Source organism: Anopheles aquasalis, chromosome X (genome assembly GCF_943734665.1).
Source record: "Anopheles aquasalis chromosome X, idAnoAquaMG_Q_19, whole genome shotgun sequence".
NCBI classification, from domain to species: Eukaryota; Metazoa; Arthropoda; class Insecta; order Diptera; family Culicidae; genus Anopheles; species Anopheles aquasalis.
In genome coordinates, this window is record NC_064876.1 from 2,870,352 (window position 1) to 2,882,851 (window position 12,500).

Sequence of the window (12,500 nt, forward strand, 5' to 3'; positions counted from 1 at the left end):
GATCCGAGACCGGGGCAGCTATATGTTGCCTTCCTCTCCCTGAGCTCCTTGTTGTCGCGATCCGAAGCAATCTCGGTCATCCGTTGCTGTTTGAAAAACTGTATTAATGACATTAACAAGCATCTTGCGTGCATCGCGCATCCTACGTTACGCGGATGGCACCAGGTTATTCAGCGAAATCAACAGCAACGACGACTGCTACTATTTGCTTCAACGCTCGAGATTCATTATTTCCCTGCCTGCCTGTGTTGCAGAAACTGCTTAATCTCTCTGCATTGAGTTCGTCCTCGCGTGTAATGTCTATCATTGTCTATTATTGTGAAGTTTTATGCTGGAGATCTCTTTTTAAATGTTAAATCGTGCGCCCACAAAGGGCAATGCCGCCAGTGGACGCGAAGTACATCAATATACATATCAACATATCAACATATCTCGTTTTTGGTACCCTTACCAGGTGTATGCATACCGACCTTTTTGATTTGCAAAAAAACAAACACTCATTCTTAGAAAATGGAGAAAAAATTACTCTACAAAGTCAATGGAAATCGTTAGCTACACATTTTAACCACCTGTTGACCAATTTTTAGATGCCTTGCAAAAATGGCCGTGTCCTTGGTCGATATTTCGCGCGCGGTGGCGGAGCATTTTCATCGAGGAAAATTGGTCAATTTGGTCGGTTTTCGATATTTTGGTTAATTCTTTTACACAAGTGTCGGTAGGAATTGATTAATTGTTGCTTTTAACGATCGTTAGCAACCTCTTTTTGGCCCATTTTTAATGAGGCCTGCAATTTAATGACTTTTAACATTTTCGATGGTTGGTGGCAATCCTCGTTTCTCACAACAATATTATTACTTTTAAAATGTTTAAACCACATTTTGCACTGTGTTTCAGTGAGAGCATGCCCACCGTAACCTTCCATAAAAATTTGATGCGATTCGGCCGCCGATTTCTTGAGATGGAGGCAAAAAACGAACGATGTCCGCGGATCGCGGTTATTGAGATTCGGAACTTGCCATTTTAATCGCAATGAAAATATTTGTAATAGTGTTAAATTAGAATCAAATGCACACCGATTATGTGTAACGGATGCCTAATGAACATAATAAAACACTTAGACTGAGAATTAGAAGCTCCATTTGGCGTAAATATAGCATTAGAACGAAAAAACTCGGTTTCATACGCATACACCTGGTACTGCACGGAATAAAATGGTCTTCTCCGGGGGTCCGGGACTTACCTCCGACATTGTTGAAACCGTGGTCCCTCCCTGGTCCTGGTTTCCTCTTGGGTTTCGGTTGGTTGGCAGTCGGGGCGGCCGCCTTCCCGCTGCAGTGGCTGGTAGTGTAGGGGAGCGTGCGTCGCCTTGCGCGTTCTACAGCGTCTATCGGATGCTCGTACTGCTCCCAAACTCCCCCCTATACTCTTCCTCCTCCTCCTGTTCCTGCTGTGACGTTGCTTACTGTACCATCGTTAACCAGCAATACGCTGGCTGCCAATGATGGTGCTGGTTCGTTCGGTGGGCAACAATCTCGGACATGATGTGTGATCGGCCCATCAGGATTGCCTGATCGCTGGGACCCTGTACCTACAACGAAAAAAACAAAACCGTTACTCTGCGCGTTTGGTCAGGGTGACAGGTACACTATTAATTAACCGTGCGTAGACGACGCTGGAGGTAGCCCTATCGCTCGCAGCACGACGACAGGGATTACAAATTTACAATTCTGCGACGGAACCAACAGCGGACGCAAATATGCCCCCCCCCCCCCCCCCCGCAATCGGTACTCGACAACTTTGGGCAACACATTACGCGCGTTTCGCAGCCAAATTCAATTATGAAGCCGCTCCGCGGAATGGTAGCACCCAAAAAATTAGCACCTTCCCTCGCACCCCCCTCCACTCAAAAAAAAACCCCGCGAAACCGCGAATCAAGTGCGCGGTTGCGGTCACATGCCGTGTACCGGCACCACTACCACCCAGGTAGCATTCTCCCCCCCTCAACCCATGTGTGCCGTATGTTTGCCTTGTCGGTCTTTCGGAGGATCCGAGCAGGGTACGCGAACGCACACTGCGGAGGCTAGATAACAAAAAAAAACAGATAAAAAAAGCCACCCACGCCACCCCCGGCGGACAGGGTGCTGTCCGCGGGGGGGTGGGCGAGAGTGATTAGGAGCGCGCATACAGTAGGCGAAATAAAAAAAAGTGCACAACGCTTAGGCTTTGGGTGATTTTTCGAGGAAACTTTTGGCCCAAAAATGTGTATTACATATCAATAGTTTTGTTTTTTTATTCTTCTTTACTATGTTTTTTATGCTTTCCAAAAATACATCCAAAGAAATAAAGATATTACAAAAAAAACAGTGGAGCTAGGTAAGAAAAAAACGTTTCTTCACGCTTCTTAGGTGCATAATTCCAGTATTTTTGGCGATAAAACCATAAAATAGGCCTCAGAAGATGTTTTTGGGGATTAAACGAACTGAAATGCATCGTTGAAATTGAGAGCAAAACTTGTTATTTGATTATTGTGGACTGTACAATGCCGAAAAGAATGAAAGACATGAGGGTGGATAAACATTTTTTTTCGTACTGTTCGTACCTTGGCCGACTGTTTTTTGTTATATCTTTGGTTCTAGGAGATATTTTAAGAAAATGTAAAGAGCACAGTAAATAAGAATAAAAAACAAAACCATTGATATGTAATACACATATCTAGGCTGAGAGTTTCCCTAAAAAATCAGTGAAAATGGAAAAAAATGCATTCAAGGCGGTGGATAAAGGTTTCTTTGCGTGCTTTTCGTACCTTGGCCGACTGTTTTTGTTATATCTTTGGTTCTAGGAGATATTTTAAGAAAATGTAAAGAGCACAGTAAAGAAGAATAAAAGACAAAACCATTGATATGTAATACACATTTCTAGGCTGAGAGTTTCCCTGAAAAATCAGTGAAAATGAAGAAAATGTATTCAAGGCGGTGGATAAAGGTTTCTTTGCGTGCTTTTCGTACCTTGGCCGACTGTTTTTGTTATATCTTTGGTTCTAGGAGATATTTTAAGAAAATGTAAAGAGCACAGTAAAGAAGAATAAAAAACAAAACCATTGATATGTAATACACATTTCTAGGCTGAGAGTTTCCCTGAAACATCAGTGAAAATCAAAAAAATGCATTCAAGACGGTGGATAAAGGTTTCTTTGCGTGCTTTTCGTACCTTGGCCGACTGTTTTTGTTATATCTTTGGTTCTAGGAGATATTTTAAGAAAATGTAAAAAGCACAGTAAAGAAGAACAAAAAACAAAATCATTGATATGTAATACACATTTTTAGGCCATAGGTTTCCTTGCAAAATAAGTGAAAATGAAAAAAATGCTTGCACGGGGGCGGATAAACCTTTTCTTTGCATACTGTATATGTGCGGTTACGGGGTGGTTACGTGTGCTTCAGCGATCGCCCTGGAACAGGGGATGTAGTCCAAGATGCAGTATCAATGCCGGTAAACAAAGGGGGGGACATAAGAGAACGGGCAGCAACAACCATGTGTAACAGGTGTCCTTCAGCTTCGTCCCTGTTCTGGTGCTTTGGTCCCGGTTCCACTTTGGTCCGGTGCCTGGGTATCATCATCCATACTTTGCACCCCCTTCTCTCTCTCTCTCACTCTCTCTTTGTCGCTCCCTAACACACTTTGCTGTTTGACAATTTGTCTAAATGATTCGCGTGGCAGATATTCACGATTGATTGTCGACTGCACTTTCTGCGTGCAGGTTCGGCAGCTGGCCACCTATGCTCCATAATGGAGAGGGCAAATCCTCTGCGGGGGCCCCTCTCGCGCCTGCCTGGAAGGGCTGCAGGGTGGTTCCAGGGTTGGTACCGGTCCGGTGCCGTGGGGTTGAGCATTGATGGTTGCTTGACGGATGAATCGGTTGTTCGGTGGAGGGTGCGTTTCAGGTTCAGCTGCTGCACCACGATCACTGATGCGTTTGCCCCGAGCTCGTTCGTTCATTCTCTTGCTCGCTCGCTCACTCGCTGGCTCACTCACTCACTCGTTCGTTCGCGCTGTGCTCAGCTCGCCAAGGTTGCACACACATACGGGGACGGGGCGGATGGGCACAGTGTTGACACTTACGCTCCACTCCACTTCACTCCACTCCCTTCCCTTCCCTTCCCTTCCCTTCCCGTTCCCGTTCCCGTTCCCTCGCCACACGTCACGCCATGGCCGTGTGCTCCGCCGCGACAGCCAACAAATAGATTACCTTTTTCTTTTTTCTAAGCGTTTTCCTTTCTAAGCAGCAGCAGCGGCCCCGTGTCACCGTGTGGCCGTGTGGCCGTGGTCGGTCGGAATGGGTCGGTTTGAGCTGGGTGGGTGCTGTTTGCGCTGACTTTGATGGTTGATTGGGTAACCGAGTGGGAATGGGAAGCAGACTCGGTGTGCACTCACAGACTGCCGCTGGACGCTGCCTGATGCTTGCTCCTCATCATCTCGATCTCCTCCTGCGGGCCAAGCACTAAGTCACACGCCACACGCCTGGTCCAGAGGGTCCCGGGGCCGGGTTCCAACGCTCCAGCTGTAGCAGCAGCAACAGCACAAAGGAACACACACACACGCGCGCGCGCGAGACCGCGATCAAGTACGGGAATGCTCGGAAGGATGCGTTAGCGACCAAGTGGTGCGAGCAACAATTGTTGTCTTCGTCGTCGCTGCCGTCGCTGCCGTCGTCGTTGTTGTTGTTGCTGTCAGGATACAAGGCGACCATGAACGGAGGGGACGCGAATAGATTTTGCCCTTTTTGTTCCACACTTTTTGTGACTATGATGTCGGCCGTGGAGGGATCCCTTTCGCCGTGGAGAGGTGGGGTTGGCGGCGGCAGACACACAGGCAGCAGGAACAGCAGCAGCCCTCGAACGGCAATAGCTTTGTTGTTACAACGAAACCAAAAGAAAAACAAACGAAAAAGAAAATGAAAGACGAATGCACTCGAGCAGCAGGAGCTCGATTCGAGTTTCACAGTTTCATTTCGAGCACATCGAGAAATGTCGAGCTAAAGGTGCGCGCACACAGGATTCGCCAACACGTTTCCGGCGGATCCGACCCGGAATGCCCGGTTAGCGCAGACCACCGTGCAGAGGAGAAACCGAGAGATAAAATCATGGAAAGCACTGTGCAAACAAGTTTTTTTAACGGAAAATTTCAATCTCTTATAATTTACTTATGCTATGTTCTGTTCCTTAATTGAATGCTGTATGTATTTTTTGGGTAAAAGAAAAACAAAATCTACGTCTCTAAAAAGATGCATACTTTCAAGGGTTCAATGGTATAATAAAATCATCTTAGAGAGGGAGGGGTTCAACATTATGTATTCGCTACATTATTTTGCGATTTAAATTTCAATTACAAATCCGTGAAACTACGCCTACCTGGCGCCTCCATTTCGACAGGCGCCTCCATGGTCGGGTTTATGGTAACGGAACCACATTATTTCGTTTTTCCGGTGGGGTAACCACTTGGTGGGAAAAAGAAAACATTCAATAAAACCATACACCTTCAAGTTATGTGGTGAAATGGCCCGCGGACTGGTTGCTACTTTATAGCGGTGGGGGCTTCGGTATTTTCGGTATTCGAGCCCAAAAAAGGCCCGTTTTTGACGATGTTTTGTAACGTAACCATTCAACTTTATTTTTTCAAGTAAATGGCATATTGATCTACAACTTTTGAAGAATATTTGGTAATGTTTTGAGCAACATTCATTGAAAAACTATTCCATGGCATCAAATTTAGGTAGGCATGTCGTCGCAAAGGTACTTTTTACGGTGCCCATCGTAGCTGCGTGACGGGTCATCTAAAAAGTACAAATCAATACTCGTTTGAAAGATTATAAGTTTATCTAAATAACCCCGTCAAGTTTTTGTTGATAATCTAATTTTTCAAGTTTTGGCAGATTTTTTAAGTTTACATAGTAATGCTTTTGTCATTTTGCTTAAAACACGATTTTTAAAGTTTCGTTTTAAAAAAAGTATCAACAATTTTCATGAAATCTTGACGGGACTATTTAGCTAAGAGTGTACAAATTATGTGTTAAAAATTTCAAATCGATCGGTCCAGTAGTTTTTACGGTACAGAATGGGAACCGACTCAAAGTAGCGAGGTGCATGGAGCGTTGTATGAAACGCGGATTTTCAAAAATCTGTATCTTTGTCAGTTTTTCCCCGATTGATCCAAAACTTTAACACAATACTCTTGAAAGGATCAGCATTCAGGAAAAAATGTGAAAAACATGTACCCCCCTTCAAAAAACCCCTCTTTAAAAAACGCTGTTGTTTGTAGCCAATAACAAAAACAAACTTCCGCGCTTATTCTTTCAGTAGCTCGCGCAAAGAAGATGAAAAAAATGAATAGAGAAAAAAAGGAAATATCGTGCGCTTGTGTAACCGCTACCGATCGCGAGTAATTCCATTCAAAATAACGTACGTTGCAGCACAACGGAGGGAATAAGAAATGCAATTTGTTATTACTCGGATCGGCAAAACCAACAAGCAAGAAAATCATTTACCGGGCAATGGATGAACACTTTGAAAAGACTCACTCCCTTTCTCCGGCCGTAGATGACGAACATTGGTGTAGGTACCATTTCGGCATAATCAGCCAGCCAGTCGGCTAAACAACGTAGTCGTGGTGCCAACTTTCTTTTTTTTTCAAGATATTTTTATTTTTACAACTTTGTTCACTCCAGTGAATGGATGGCCACAGTAAGGGTTTTCTTGCAGTTGTTGTTGTTGTTGCTGCTGTTGCTGCTGTTTCCATTTAGCTTGCTTGCTTTTCCAACACTAGCTTAGCTTCACTTGTTTAATGCTAAGAATTATATAGGACAATGCTTTGACTGTTTTTTTTTTGTTTGTTTAAATTTTCAATCAGAACGTATCGAAAAAATGTTATTTATTATCTATGGAACCCAGTAGTTGTCTGTAAGAATGCTTGAGAATGATCATGCGTTGAGAATGTCGCGTTGTTGGACTATTTCCGTTTAGAAGAGAAGGGGAGGGGGGAGGGGGGAGTAGAGATTATCTTTTTCGTTTCTGCGTTACCCGCTCCCTCTTACACTGTATTTTCCCTCTGGCCCACTGGGTTTTTGTCCCTCAAATTTGCCATCCCCCGGTTGTGGCTGGGCACCATTTGCTGTTGCGGAATCTTGCTCATTACCACCCACCAGCGGGATCGACTCGAATCAGTCCGGATCAGTCCGTGACGGGGAGGGAGAGAAGGGGAGGGAAGGGGCGGTGGCTTTGGGCGGGGTTAGACAGATTTGCAATAAAAGTAATCTTACCCACCCGCTACGGGTTGCGAGTTTTCTCCCACTCTCTTTGGTTCTTCGTATGATTTGCGTTGTAAAAATTCTATGTCATGTCATGGTTTTTTTTTATCTCTCTTCCAGCTTTCTCTTCATGCCTGCTCCGCCTGCTGTCTGCCTGCGTTCCCATGCTACGAATGATGATTTATATGTGTGGTTCTGTTCTTCATCCATTGCCTTTAACTTCACCACGTTTGCTCTTCAAACACATATCGTGTCAGTTGTATTACAATAAAACTTTTGCATACAATTGTTGTTCCATACACGCAACGGTTATAAGTTCTTTCATACACTTCCCATTTCTCTCTCTCTCTCACTTTCTTTTTCTTTTTCTTTTTCTGTCTATGTGTATCTCTCTCTCTCTGTATCTATCGTTTTACTGTTATTATAATACACTATTATTTGATTTTCCTTACATGCTTGATTGTATACATCTATTGGTAGCTTATTGGTATAGAATCAAATCTTTACGATGCCATAGTGTTCAGCGTTAAGATTTCAATGTTCCATCTTACACAAGTTTTAGGATGAGCAAAAACGGTTGAAACAGGGTGAAACGTCGGGAGGGTGAAGATGGGAGATTAGAAGAAATCAAAAAATAGGTGTCCATCCCCTCGCGTAACACCTTTCACCGTATTTTGATCAATGTAGAACAGGCGCCAAGTCCCCGCCTCACAATAGGTAACTATGTGAATGAATGTTTTCTTTTTTTTTGTTGCCTTTGCCACGCTTGTTGTTCTTTGTTGTGTGTATGGAATCGCAGCACGTTATTCCCTTTATCGTTTGGCTGGTTTTTTTTCTTCTTTCGATTTATTTAATTTAAGAAACATGCCCACATACCAGCCATACCTCGCGTGCGCGCTATGATTGTATGTGTGGTTTCTCTGGTTATAGTTATCGTTAGTTCAAGGAAGTTCAAATAATGTTTATCTTTTCTTGCAATTCAAACAATGTTCATTTCTACAACCCACAACGCACTCGTTCTACTGTCTCTCGGGCTTCGAATTACCGCACGAATGACCATCGCTAGGCCCAAATTGCCCCCTGCTAGAGTGCGTTTGGCTCTCCAACGTCGCGAGACAGGGGAAAACGGAACGAGGTGGAAGGGGTGTACAGGGGAAAGTTGGACTTGTGTGTGACCCTCTGCCCACTTTTTCTTCCTCTCGTTTTTTTTTCCTTTTATTGTAAAGAAAGGAGTCGCGTGCTTGGACGTTACCGTTTTCGAGATTAATCATGATTCGAGAAAATAAAAAGACAAACTCCAAACTTATGGATACATTAAAATCAATTGACCTGTATGGTAACTAGTTTGGTCTGTGTCTGCACATATATTAATATACGTATGTGTATACACTTTGCCAGGCACATTGATAGGACCACCTCATCGCTGATTTGTTGGTAAAACCGAATTAAAAAAAAAAGCAGTAGTAAAACGGCACTGTGTGTCAATTATTGCTACAAATGGTGTGCGTTAAAATCCGTTTAAACAATAAATTAGCTTTGCTTTATCCAATTCAGGGTTGTCTGGTTTGCGAGGACCATGCTAAATGCATTGAATATTATAATACGACCAGACTTTTTTTTTCATTTGTGTATCCTCTAAAACTCTAACGGATCTCGAAGGCAAACAATATGGCTTCCTTAGTATTATTTTAGTTCGTTTTTTTATATACTGGAATGTGACAGAAATCAACAGACAAAACGTAGGCCGAAAGCCGCACTGTACATAATTTTAGTAGTGGAAAGTCTGTTTGTATTTGTTTTTAATACTTCAAGATTACTCAACCATTTACTGGCTGTGATAAACTACTCTTAGACACTCGATTGCTGGTGGTTTATAAATATTTACCAACCAGCTAGGGAAACTTTGGCCGGGCAGTCTGATTTGCGCACATTCGGAGGTTGATTCATGAGCAAAATTGAATCTGATAAGCAAAATTGAATCCCCGTAAAGTGCCATTGCTCTGCAAATGATCAAATTGAACCTTAGAAATCGAATAACTGTGAATTATGTTTGGAGAACAATCAGAATCCATGGTACGCCATTCCCATCGGCATTAGTTAAGAGTTTCGGTCCACTGAATCGACCAGGATAATTTGATTTTTTCTTTAACCATGAGCAATAAGAGCTAATGTTTTAAATACGAAAATTATATAACAGATTTTGGCCTCAAACTGACTTGGGCATAGTTTAAGCGTAGTGGTCCTATTTCAATCTCCTGTAAACCAAAGTGCAATAAAAGTAAGAAGTAGTGATAGCAAGATTTGTTTGTTCAAATTTATTCCACAATTTTCTTTTGAAATGTTCAAGGACCAATTGGCAAAACTCAAAATCATCATATACTGCTTTACAAAAAAAGCACCGATTTGTTCAAGTGGTCCTGTTGATGTCTTCGACACTGAAAATGAACTATCAGTATGAATTCATTCTTGCCTTCTTCGTTCGTCTTACATATTATTTTATACAATATATGGCATTTATCGGTTTAAAAGTAGCGACCATTCGCTTCAAAGACCAAGAGTCCAGACCTGAACAGGCCAAAACGTATGATGATAAACAATTGACAGCACTCCGGACTCATTTTAAAAGGGGGAAAAAACTGGCACATTCTCTGAAACATGTGGTCAACCATACGCCACGGTTCCAAATGTGGCTGACTGTCATGGTGATGATTAAAAAAAAAAGAATGATTTGGTTGCGCTTATGAAAGCATCAGAAACCGGGATCTCTTCCAACCTAGAGTTATAACGACATGGAAGCTAGGAAATATCTGAACGATTGGAGAAAGTAGTAGCTGTCGAAGGATCATTCTTTCATTAACGCATAGGTTTAGTTGTTGTAGTGAGCTCACAACAGACGAAGAAACACGGCAAGAATTAATTCATACTCCTTAATAGATATTAGGTTGAGGGGAAATAATAATCCATTATTTTTCGGAGCTCCCGCTAGCGCTCAACGGTACGTTTTACGCAACAACAAAACAAAAATCCTTTAGTGTTTGTCATTTCTGTTAAATTGAAGTCAACAAAGAGCATATTGAAGCACATACATTATGCTGCTGAATTTTTGAAAGGTGTTTACGGTGGCTCTGGTTGTCTCGAACAAAAAAGAAAAAAAGAATGCGCAGCTTTGGTTTCGTCGATTGTTGATGTGCAATAAATACTAGCACTAGCACTAGCAGTCCGATCGTTGAAAAGGTCGATCACATTACAAAAATACTGGGCGTAAATGGGCATGTTCGAAGTCGTAGCATCGCCCAGGAGCTAGGGAGGAGATCGACCATCGCCGTTTTATATGTGTTGAATTTCACCCAACAAAATAATGGATTACTGTTCCCTCAATCTAGTATATATGTACATAAGTAATATATATACATATGTTGTGTAGAAATATTCGCATTTTTGTGTGTGAGTGTATGTGTGTGTGTGTTGGTGTGTGTGCGTTTTACAATTGTTTGTATCTTGTTTATGTCTAATTCTCACATCATCTCCATCCCTATCCGGGCTTCTCTCTCTCTCTCTCTCTCTCTCTCTGTCTGTCTCTCTCTCGTATGCGGGAATCTGTTCTCTAGTATCGCTGTTACAAGTAAGCTCATTCGCGTCTTGAATCATAAATGAAAAAAAAACAACACCCACCGGGGTACGCTACACTGATCACACTACAAAGATAGCAAAAATAACCTTTTTTTACTTTTCTGTTTTGTAGTGTAGAGCCGAGTATACACGAAGCGAAAACCCTGCGCAACCCACACCGTCATCATAATGTCCATTTGTGCCGTTTCGTGTGACCGCGTTAAAATATGTGTATCCCGGTTTGTACTGACAGCCATTCCATTACTTTTGATCCGTGATTGAGCAAAATTGAGATGCCTTTTGCAGATTAAAAAAAGGGGGGGGGGGCATTAAACAAAGTCACAATCGAACACACGTTAACCGCTAAAAAAAACAAAAACAAAAGAAAAGCAAAATGGAGCACACAGACTGTCGCTAAAATGTAACTCGTATCGAGTTAGTTTTTTTTTTGTTTTGGGGACAAATAATTTTGCCGTCGCCCCGTCGTTTAGCAACATTTTTCCACGCAGTTTCCCACGGTTTTACCACAGATTGTGCTGCACGTTTGCGCTTCGTGTAAACGCAGCTTATGGCAGAATACGAGAATATATATATATATATATAAAGAGGTTGGTTTTGCTCTGTTTCTTTCGTTTCTCTCTTCCTTGTTTCTCCTCGGTCTTCCGCTGCCTCCGCCTCGGCTTCCTTCCTATACACACTATATCCATTTTCAGACTTATATTGGTTTTTTTTCATTTCTCACATATTTTGTTCCCTTTTGACATTCGTTGCGCGAGGTTTTCTTCCATTGTTTACTATTTGCACCAACGAAATTTGAACCAACGAACAGCTTTTCGTGATAAATCTTTATGTTTCTAGCTTTCTTACTTTTCCTTTTCAGCTTTCCCCCCTTTTGCTTCTCCTTGCTCTTCTTCTTTTATTTGCTGTTTGTCTCTGTGTTGCTTGTTTATGATTATTATTCGCTTATGAGCCTTTCCATGTTTAGATAATCGTTTTTGAGCATTGATGATTCATTGTGGGTAGGGAGGGGGGGAGGGGGTGCGGGTGTTTTACTTTTTATATTTAGTTTTTGTTTCGATTCACCCATAAAGGGGAAATGGGTTGCCGCTGCAAGAAAAAAGACTCCGGCACCGGTTTGGTCCATCCACACCAGTGTTCTGTTTTTAACCTCACAAATGTACAAAGGTTCGGCCATCAGTTGTCTAGCGAAACGAATGGCGGAGGGGTGGAGGAATTGAGGCACGCTAAGAGGGTGCGTGACTGAAACACTAGTAGAGTAGCTGTTGAGCTGAAAATCCCTCGAGACCTCCCTCCCCCCTCCCACCCCGAACGTGCGGATCATACACTTAACGCGTTTTCGAAACGCGGTGCATGAGGTGCGCCAAGGAACGACAACCATGGGGAAATGACGAAGGATAGTTGTTGCAGATCGCAGACGCGGTAAAATTCACGGACGCGTCTGTGTGTGAGTGTACGAGTGTGTGTGTGTTCGTGTGTATGTGTCTGTGTGTTTGCTTGTCTAATGATGCAAAATGATCATGCTGCATTCTCTGTCACGCCACTTTTAAAAAATGAGAAAAGGATTTCCTCC

At 42.7% G+C, this 12,500-nt stretch overlaps 1 protein-coding gene across 1 annotated transcript in view; it reads right to left on the reverse strand.

The window, feature by feature from the left end:
• The window catches only part of LOC126569920 (adenylate cyclase type 9), a 16,516-nt gene extending 11,685 nt beyond the window's left edge, over positions 1-4,831 (reverse strand). The window contains 2 exon segments of the mRNA XM_050227336.1: positions 1,241-1,588; positions 4,247-4,831. Coding sequence (XP_050083293.1) covers positions 1,241-1,249 — 9 coding nt within the window. The 5' untranslated portion in view covers positions 1,250-1,588; positions 4,247-4,831.
• Between the last annotated feature and the right edge of the window lie 7,669 nt (positions 4,832-12,500).